At 44.1% G+C, this 10,197-nt stretch overlaps 1 protein-coding gene across 1 annotated transcript in view; it reads right to left on the bottom strand.

Annotated features, from left to right (window-relative positions):
* Window positions 1-1,337: 1,337 nt before the first annotated feature.
* Window positions 1,338-10,197, bottom strand: part of grapa (GRB2 related adaptor protein a) — a gene marked incomplete at its 3' end in the record, with an annotated part of 15,432 nt that continues 6,572 nt past the window's right edge. Inside the window, 2 exon segments of the mRNA XM_042313098.1 lie at window positions 1,338-1,506; window positions 6,677-6,796. Coding sequence (XP_042169032.1) covers window positions 1,338-1,506; window positions 6,677-6,796 — 289 coding nt within the window.

The raw sequence follows: 10,197 nt of genomic DNA, 5'->3' as shown, positions 1-10,197 counted from the left end.
GGCTAGTACTGTTCAGACCAGGCTAGTACTGTTCAGACCAGGCTAGTACTGTTCAGACCAGGCTAGTACTGTTTAGACCAGGCTAGTACTGTTCAGACCAGGCTAGTACTGTTCAGACCAGGCTAGTACTGTTCAGACCAGGCTAGTACTGTTCAGACCAGGCTAGTACTGTTCAGACCAGGCTAGTACTGTTTGTTTAGACCAGGCTAGTACTGTTCAGACCAGGCTAGTACTGTTCAGACCAGGCTAGTACTGTTCAGACCAGGCTAGTACTGTTCAGACCAGGCTAGTACTGTTCAGACCAGGCTAGTACTGTTCAGACCAGGCTAGTACTGTTCAGACCAGGCTAGTACTGTAGTACTGTTCAGACCAGGCTAGTACTGTTTAGACCAGGCTAGTACTGTTCAGACCAGGCTAGTACTGTTCAGACCAGGCTAGTACTGTTCAGACCAGGCTAGTACTGTTCAGACCAGGCTAGTACTGTTCAGACCAGGCTAGTACTGTTCAGGCTAGTACTGTTCAGACCAGGCTAGTACTGTTCAGACCAGGCTAGTACTGTTCAGACCAGGCTAGTACTGTTCAGACCAGGCTAGTACTGTTCAGACCAGGCTAGTACTGTTCAGACCAGGCTAGTACTGTTGTTCAGACCAGAGTACTGTTCAGACCAGGCTAGGCTAGTACTGTTCAGACCAGGCTAGTACTGTTCAGACTGTTGTTCAGACCAGGCTAGTACTGTTCAGACCAGAGACCAGGCTAGTACTGTTCAGACCAGGCTAGTACTGTTCAGACCAGGCTAGTACTGTTCAGACCAGGCTAGTAATGTTCAGACCAGGCTAGTACTTTTCAGACCAGGCTAGTACTGTTTAGACCAGGCTAGTAATGTTCAGACCAGGCTAGTACTGTTCAGACCAGGCTAGTACTGTTCAGACCAGGCTATCTAATAAGAGAAAGAGAGGGAGAAAGAGCTAGAGAGAGAGAGGAGGGGTAGAGACAGAGAGAGAGAAGTAGCAGAATAGAGAGGGAGAGAAAGAGGTAGAGAGAGGTAGAAAGAGAGAGAGAGAGAAAGAGAGAGAGGAAGGTAGAGAGAGGGAGGTAGCGAGAGAGAAAGAGAGAGGGAGGTAGCGAGAGAGAAAGAGAGAGGTAGAGAGAGGGAGGTAGAGAGAGAGAGAGAGAGAAAGAGAGAGAGAGGGGTAGAGAGGAAGGTAGAGAGAGGGAGGTAGCGAGAGAGAAAGAGAGAGAGGTAGAGAGAGGTAGAGAGAGAGAGAGAGAGAAAGAGGTAGAGAGGGAGCTAGAGATATTAATTTAAATTGAATTGATATGATATGATGAGTTGTTACCCTGGCAGGGTGTTCTGGGTCTCGTAGGAAGACGGTTCCCTCCTTGGCGATGCTGTTGCTATGGTAAAACTCCACCATCTGATTCAGAGAGAAGAACATCTCCTCCCAAACAAAGTACTGTCCTGACCTGTCCTGGAGCACCTTGAAGTGCTGCACATGGTCCCCGTAACTAGAGGGAGACAGGGTCGGAGAGAGGGAGAGAGGGGCAGAGAGAGGGAGAGAGGGGCGGAGAGAGGGAGGAGGAGGAGAGAGAGGTGGAAGAGAGAGAGGGAGAAAGGGGGGAGGAAGAGAGAGAGAGGAGGAAGAGAGAGAGGTGGAAGAGAGAGAGAGAGAGAGGAGGAAGTGAGATAGAGGAAGAGAAAGAGAGGGTTGGGGAGAGAGAGAAGAAGACAGGAGAGGAAGAGAGAGAGAGGGAGAGTGAGACATTTTCCCTTGTGTACTTTAACCATTTGTACATTGTTACAACACTGTATATATATGTAATATGACATTTATAATGTCTTTATTGTTTTGAAACTTCTGTATGTGTAATGTTTACTGTTCATTTTTATTGTTTATTTCACTTTTGTATATTATCTACCTCACTTGCTTTGGCAATGTTAACACATGTTTCCCAGTGAGGGGAGAGAGAGAGAGAGAGAGAGAAACAACAACACAAATAATTATCAGATAATAATAATTATTAGAGTTATCTATCCAAAATGGAGATGTATGGGTAAACCACTTCTCCAATCTTTTTGACTCTATAACAAAAAATAAAGAGCAAAAACATATACATGATCAAATACAAATCTTAGAATCAACTATTAAAGACGACCAGAACCCACTGGATTCTCCAATTACCTTGAATGAACTACAGGACAAAATAAAAACCCTCCAACCCAAAAAGGCCTGTGGTGTTGATGGTATCCTCAATGAAATGATCAAATATACAGACAACAAATTCCAATTGGCTATACTAAAACTCTTTAACATCATCTTTAGCTCTGGCATCTTCCCCAATATTTGGAACCAAGGACTGATCAGCCCAATCAACGAAAGTGGAGACAAATTTGACACAATAACTACCATGGAATATGCGTCAACAGTAACCTTGGGAAAATCCTCTGCATTATCATTAACAGCAGACTCGTACATTTCCTCGATGAAAACAATGTACTGAGCAAATGTCAAATTGGCTTTTTACCAAATTTTTACCAAATTACCGTACAACAGACCATGTATTCACCCTGCACACCCTAATTGACGACCAAACAAACCAAAACAAAGGCAAAGTCTTCTCATGCTTGGTTGATTTCAAAAAAGCCTTTGACTCAATTTGGCATGAGGGTCTGCTATACAAACTGATGGAAAGTGGTGTTGGGGGTAAAACATACGACATTATAAAATCCATGTACACAAACAACAAGTGTGCGGTTAAAATCGGCAAAAGAACCACACATTTCTTCCCACAAGGCCGTGGGGTGAGACAGGGATGCAGCTTAAGCCCCACCCTCTTCAACATATATATCAATGAATTGGCGCGGGCACTAGAACAGTCTGCAGCACCCGGCCTCAACCTACTAGAATCTGAAGTCAACTGTCTACTGTTTGCTAATGATCTGGTGCTTCTGTCCCCAACCAAGGAGGGCCTACAGCAGCACCTAGATCTTCTGCACAGATTCTGTCAGACCTGGGCCCAACAAGGCCAAAGAGATGTGCATAGACTTCAGGAAGTGTGCAACACCTGCCTCTGCAACGTCTATCAGAGGTCAGAATATAGAGATTGTAGAGGAATACAAATACCTGGCTGTCCTCTTGGGCAATAAGCTTCAGTGGAGTAAATGTACAGACCTGATCTACAAAAAGAGCCAACAGAGACTGTACTTTCTCAAAAAGCTGGGATTTTTTAATGTAGACTGGACTATACTGACTGTTTTACAAATCTTTCATTGAGAGTATTTTAACTTTTTATATTGTTTGTTGGTTTGGCAATGTCACTGTCAGCCAGAGAAATATGCTGAGAAGGATTATCACCACAGCAAGCAAGGTACTTGGAGTCAAACAGACAGGCCTGGATGAGATATTTAAGGTCAGGGCCCTCCCCAAGGTACTGGGAGTCCAACAGACAGGCCATGATGAGATCTTTAATGTCAGGGCCCTCCCCAAGGTACTTGGAGTCAAACAGACAGGCCATGATGAGATCTTTAAGGTCAGGGCCCTCCCCAAGGTACTTGGAGTCAAGCAGACAAGCCTGGATGAGATCTTTAAGGTCAGGGCCCTCCCCAAGGTACTTGGAGTCAAACAGACAGGCCTGGATGAGATCTTTAAGGTCAGGGCCCTCCCAAGGTACTTGGAGTCAAACAGACAGGCCTGGATGAGATCTTTAAGGTCAGGGCCCTCCCCAATGTACTTGGAGTCAAACAGACAGGCCTGGATGAGATCTTTACGGTCAGGGCCCTCCCCAAGGTACTTGGAGTCAAACAGACAGGCCTGGATGAGATCTTTAAGGTCAGGGCCCTCCCCAAGGTACTAGGAGTCAAACAGACAGGCCTGGATGAGATCTTTAAGGTCAGGTCCATCCCCAAGGTACTAGGAGTCAAACAGACAGGATGAGATCTTTAAGGTCAGGGCCCTCCACAAGGTACTTGGGGTCAAACAGACAGGCCTGGATGAGATCTTTAAGGTCAGGGCCGTCCCCAAGGTACCCCCTGTCCCTGGACGTTGACCTTCTCTCCTCTGGTAGTTTAAGGTCAGGGCCCTGTCCCTGGACGTTGACCTTCTCTCCTCTGGTAGTTTAAGGTCAGGACCCTGTCCCTGGACGTTGATCTACTCTCCTCTGGTAGTTTAAGGTCAGGACCCTGTCCCTGGACGTTGACCTACTCTCCTCTGGTAGTTTAAGGTCAGGACCCTCCCCAAGCCACCCCCTGTCCCTGGACTTTGACCTACTCCCCTCTGGGAGCAGGTATAGAGCACCCCTCAGCAGGAAAAACAGAACTTGACAATCATTTGAGCCAGGTGTGATATCCCTCCTAAAGAGCTTGAGCTAATGTTCCTATAGACTCAGTAAGACCAGCAGGATAATGTTCCTATAGACTCAGTAAGACCAGCAGGCTAATGTTCCTATCGACTCAGTAAGACCAGCAGGCTAATGTTCCTATAGACTCAGTAAGACCAGCAGGCTAATGTTCCTATAGACTCAGTAAGACCAGCAGGATAATGTTCCTATAGACTCAGTAAGACCAGCAGGCTAATGTTCCTATAGACTCAGTAAGACCAGCAGGCTAATGTTCCTATAGACTCAGTAAGACCAGCAGGCTAATGTTCCTATAGACTTAATGTTCCTATAGACTCAGTAAGACCAGCAGGCTAATGTTCCTATAGACTCAGTAAGACCAGCAGGCTAATGTTCCTATAGACTCAGTAAGACCAGCAGGCTAATGTTCCTATAGACTCAGTAAGACCAGCAGGCTAATGTTCCTATAGACTCAGTAAGACCAGCAGGACCAGCAGGCTAATGTTCCTATAGACTCAGTAAGACCAGCAGGCTAATGTTCCTATAGACTCAGTAAGACCAGCAGGCTAATGTTCCTATAGACTCAGTAAGACCAGCAGGCAGGACTAAAGACCAGCAGGCTGTTCCTATAGACTCAGTAAGACCAGCAGGACCAGCAGGCTAATGTTCCTATAGACTCAGTAAGACCAGCAGGCTAATGTTCCTATAGACTCAGTAAGACCAGCAGGCTAATGTTCCTATAGACTCAGTAAGACCAGACCATAGCAGTAAGACCAGCAGGCTAATGTTCCTATAGACTCAGTAAGACCAGCAGGCTAATGTTCCTATAGACTAATGTTCCTATAGACTAAAGACCAGCAGGCTAATGTTCCTATAGACTCAGTAAGACCAGCAGGCTAATGTTCCTATAGACTCATTAAGACCAGCAGGCTAATGTTCCTATAGACTCAGTAAGACCAGCAGGCTAATGTTCCTATAGACTCAGTAAGACCAGCAGGCTAATGTTCCTATAGACCCAGTAAGACCAGCAGGCTAATGTTCCTATAGACTCAGTAAGACCAGCAGGCACTGCAACAACATTTCATCATGGGGACAATAAAGTCAGTGTGTTTGTCGACAGGCTGACGTAGCTTTCAAGAGAAGACTATGTGCTCACCCAATGTATGACCATATTAGAGACACATATTTCCCTCAGATTACACAGATCTGCAAAGAATTAGAAAACAAACCCAATCTTGATAAATTCCCATATCTACTGGGTGAAATACCACAGTGTGCCATCACATCAGCAAGATGTGTGACCTGTTGCCACAAGAAAAGGTCAACCAGTGAAGAACAAACACCATTGTAAATTCACTGCTGTAAATAGAGAGCAGTATAAATTGCTGTTTGCTGTGAAGTTATAAATATCTGTCTGCTGTAGACGGGACTTCCATTCAACTGTCATCTCTTTCCATCCTTCTCTCTCCTCTCTGCCTCTCAATGCAATGGAAAGAGATGACAGTTAAAAGGAAGTCTTTCTGTCTCTCTCCCTCTCTCTCTCTCTCTCTCTCTCTCTCTCTCTCTCTCTCTCTCTCTCTCTCTCTCTCTCTCTCTCTCTCTCTCTCTCTCTCTCTCTCTCTCTCTCTCTCTCTCTCTCTCTCTCTCTCTCTCTCTCTCTCTCTCTCTCTCTCTCTCTCTCTCTCTCTCTCTCTCTCTCTCTCTCTCTCTCTCTCTCTCTCTCTCTCTCTCTCTCTCTCTCTCTCTCTCTCTCTCTCTCTCTCTCTCTCTCTCTCTCTGTCTCTCTGTCTCTCTCTCTCTCTCTCTCTGTCTCTCTTTCTTTCTCTCTCTGTCTCTCTCTCTCTCTTCCTCTCTCTTTCTCCTCCATCTCTTCTCTCTCTCTCTCTCTCTCTCTCTCTCTCTCTCTCTCTCTCTCTCTCTCTCTCTCTCTCTCTCTCTCTCTCTCTCTCTCTCTCTCTCTCTCTCTCTCTCTCTCTCTCTCTCTCTCTCTCTCTCTCTCTCTCTCTCTCTCATCCATCTGTCCTTTTCTGTCCTCCCCCTTCCTCTATCCCTCTGTTCTCACTTCCTCTGTTTCTCAACACTTCAGATGTCTGAGAGGCCTTGGCTGATACAAACCAGACCTACTTTCTGTGTGTGTCTCTATTTATATGTATGTATGTGTGTGTGTGTGTGTGTGTGTGTGTGTGTGTGTGTGTGTGTGTGTGTGTGTGTGTGTGTGTGTGTGTGTGTGTGTGTGTGTGTGTGTGTGTGTGTGTGTGTGTGTGTGTGTGTGTGACAGATGTTCAATCTCTCCTGTAGCATTAATAAAGCTACAGACATCTCACAGATAGAGAGAGTGTCTCACCTAACGGACATGGAGAATTCTCCTGGAGCGCTCTCACTCTCTCTCACGATGAACGCTCCGCGGTCTCTCTGTCTCAATCTGCCCTCTGCAACCCCCCTGGAGACACGGCCTGCAAACCACCTACACACACACACACACACACACACACACACGCACGCACGCACGCACGCACACACACACACGCAGCAGGGAAGTGTAAAGAGAGGGGTGTGTCACAAACAGGATGAGTCATTTTGTCATTTTATCCACAGGAAAGATACTAATACGAACGTGCAACCAGCTGCTGCTACGGAGCCTACTGGGTCCTAGAGATGCATGTACCAGTTATCATGATGTAACAGCATGTACCAGTTATCATGGTGTAACAGCATGTATCAGTTATCATGGTGTAACAGCATGTATCAGTTACCATGGTGTAACAGCATGTACCAGTTATCGTGGTGTAACAGCATGTACCAGTTATCATGGTGTAACAGCATGTACCAGTTACCGTGATGTAACAGCATGTACCAGTTATCATGGTGTAACAGCATGTACCAGTTATCATGGTGTAACAGCATGTACCAGTTACCGTGGTGTAACAGCATGTACCAGTTATCATGATGTAACAGCATATACCAGGTATCATGGTGTAACAGCATGCACCAGTTATCATGGTGTAACAGCATGTACCAGTTATATATGTTGTAACAGCATGTACCAGTTCCCAAGGTGTAACAGCATGTACCAGTTATATATGTTGTAACATTATGTACCAGGTATCATGATGTAACAGCATGTACCAGTTATCATGGTGTAACAGCATGCACCAGTTATCATGGTGTAACAGCATGTACCAGTTATATATGTTGTAACATTATGTACCAGTTATCATGGTATAACAGCGTGTACCAGTTAGCATGGTGTAACAGCATGTACCAGTTATATATGGTGTAACAGCATGTACCAGTTATCATGTTATAACAGCATGTACCAGTTATCATGGTGTAACAGCATGTACCAGTTCTGTATTTTATCATGGGGTAACAACATGTACCAGTTCTATATTTTTTCATGGGCTAACAGCATGTACCAGCTCTATATTTTTCCATGGTGTAACAGCATGTACCATGTATCATGTTGTACCAGCATGTACCAGTTATCATGGGGTAACAGCATGTACCAGTTCTATATGTTGTGACAGCATGTACCAGTTATATCTGGTGTAACAGCATGTACCAGTTATATATTTTGTAACAGCATGTACCAGTTCTATATGTTGTAACAGCATGTACCAGTTATAATGTTGTAACAGCATGTACCAGTTCTATATGTTGTAACAGCATGTACCAGTTATAATGTTGTAACAGCATGTACCAGTTATAATGTTGTAACAGCATGTACCAGTTCTATATGTTGTAACAGCATGTACCAGTTATAATGTTGTAACAGCATGTACCAGTTATATGTTGTAACAGCATGTACCAGTTATCATGATGTAACAGCATGTACCAGTTATATACCAGGCGGTGATACAGGCTGTATCACCGCCTGGTACGGCACCTGCTCCGCCCTCAACCGTAAGGCTCTCCAGAGGGTAGTGAGGTCTGCACAACGCATCACCGGGGGCAAACTACCTGCCCTCCAGGACACCTACACCACCCGATGTCACAGGAAGGCCATTAAGATCATCAAGGACATCAACCACCCGAGCCACTGCCTGTTCACCCCGCTATCATCCAGAAGGCGAGATCAGTACAGGTGCATCAAAGCTGGGACCGAGAGACTGAAAAACAGCTTCTATCTCAAGGCCATCAGACTGTTAAACAGCCACCACTAACATTGAGTGGCTGCTGCCAACACACTGACACTGACACTGACTCAACTCCAGCCACTTTAATAATGGGAATGGATGGGAACTGATGTAAATATATCACTAGCCACTTTAAACAATGCTACCTTATATAATGTTACTTACCCTACATTATTCATCTCATATGCATACGTATATACTGTACTCTATATCATCGACTGCATCCTTATGTAATACATGTATCACTAGCCACTTTAACTATGCCACTTTGTTTACATACTCATCTCATATGTATATACTGTACTCGATATCAGCTACTGTATCTTGCCTATGCTGCTCTGTAACATCACTCATTCATATATCTTTATGTACATATTCTTTATCCCCTTACACTGTGTATAAGACAGTAGTTTTGGAATTGTTAGTTAGATTACTTGTTGGTTATTACTGCATTGTCGGAACTAGAAGCACAAGCATTTCGCTACACTCGCATTAACATCTGCTAACCATGTGTATGTGACAAATAAAATTTGATTTGATTTGATTTGATATATTTTGTAACAGCATGTACCAGTTCTATATGTTGTAGCAGCATGTACCAGGTATATATGTTGTAACAGCATGTACCAGTTCTATATTTTATCATGGGGTAACAGCATGTACCAGTTCTATATTTTATCATGATGTAACAGCATGTACCAGTTATCATGATGTAACAGCATGTACCAGTTCTATATGTTGTAACAGCATGTACCAGTTATATATGTTGTAACAGCATGTACCAGTTCTATATTTTATCATGGGGTAACATCATGTACCAGTTATATATGTTGTAACAGCATGTACCAGTTATATATGTTGTAACAGCATGTACAAGTTCTATATTTTATCATGAGGTAACAGCATGTACCAGTTCTATATTTTATCGTAACAGCATGTACCAGTTCTATATTTTATCATGGGGTAACAGCATGTACCAGTTCTATATTTTATCATGGGGTAACAGCATGTACCAGTTCTATATTTTATCATGGGGTAACAGCATGTACCAGTTCTATATTTTATCATGTGATAACAGCACGCACCAGTTCTATATTTTATCATGGGGTAACAGCATGTACCAGTTCTGTTTTTTATCATGGGGTAACAGCATGTACCAGTTCTGTATTTTATCATGGGGTAACAGCATGTACCAGTTCTGTATTTTATCATGGGGTAACAGCATGTACCAGTTCTGTTTTTTATCATGGGGTAACAGCATGTACCAGTTCTGTATTTTATCATGGGGTAACAGCATGTACCAGTTCTATATTTTATCATGGGGTAACAGCATGTACCAGTTCTGTATTTTATCATGGGGTAACAGCATGTACCAGTTCTATATGTTATCATGGGGTAACAGCATGTACCAGTTCTATATGTTATCATGGGGTAACAGCATGTACCAGTTCTATATGTTATCATGGGGTAACAGCATGTACCAGTAACAAACACAAACAGATAAACAGCCGTGTTGTGTGATGTGTGTCATGGTTATGTAAAGGGATGTAGATTGAGGAGTGTGTCTTCCCCAGGGGGAGGCAGACCGTATGGTCCAGTACAGTACAGCTGTCCACAGCAGCTCAGCTCAGCTCTGTTAAGATGCTCCGGGCACCACAACACTCTCTCTCTCTGTCTCTCTGTCTCTCTCTCTGTCTCTCTCTGTCTCTGTCTCTCTCTCTCTCTCTCT

The sequence above is a fragment of the Oncorhynchus tshawytscha genome, unplaced genomic scaffold, assembly GCF_018296145.1.
Source record: "Oncorhynchus tshawytscha isolate Ot180627B unplaced genomic scaffold, Otsh_v2.0 Un_contig_7734_pilon_pilon, whole genome shotgun sequence".
Classification (NCBI taxonomy): domain Eukaryota; kingdom Metazoa; phylum Chordata; class Actinopteri; order Salmoniformes; family Salmonidae; genus Oncorhynchus; species Oncorhynchus tshawytscha.
Note: the sequence above shows the minus strand (reverse complement) of the source record. Positions and strands in the feature narration are given on the sequence as shown.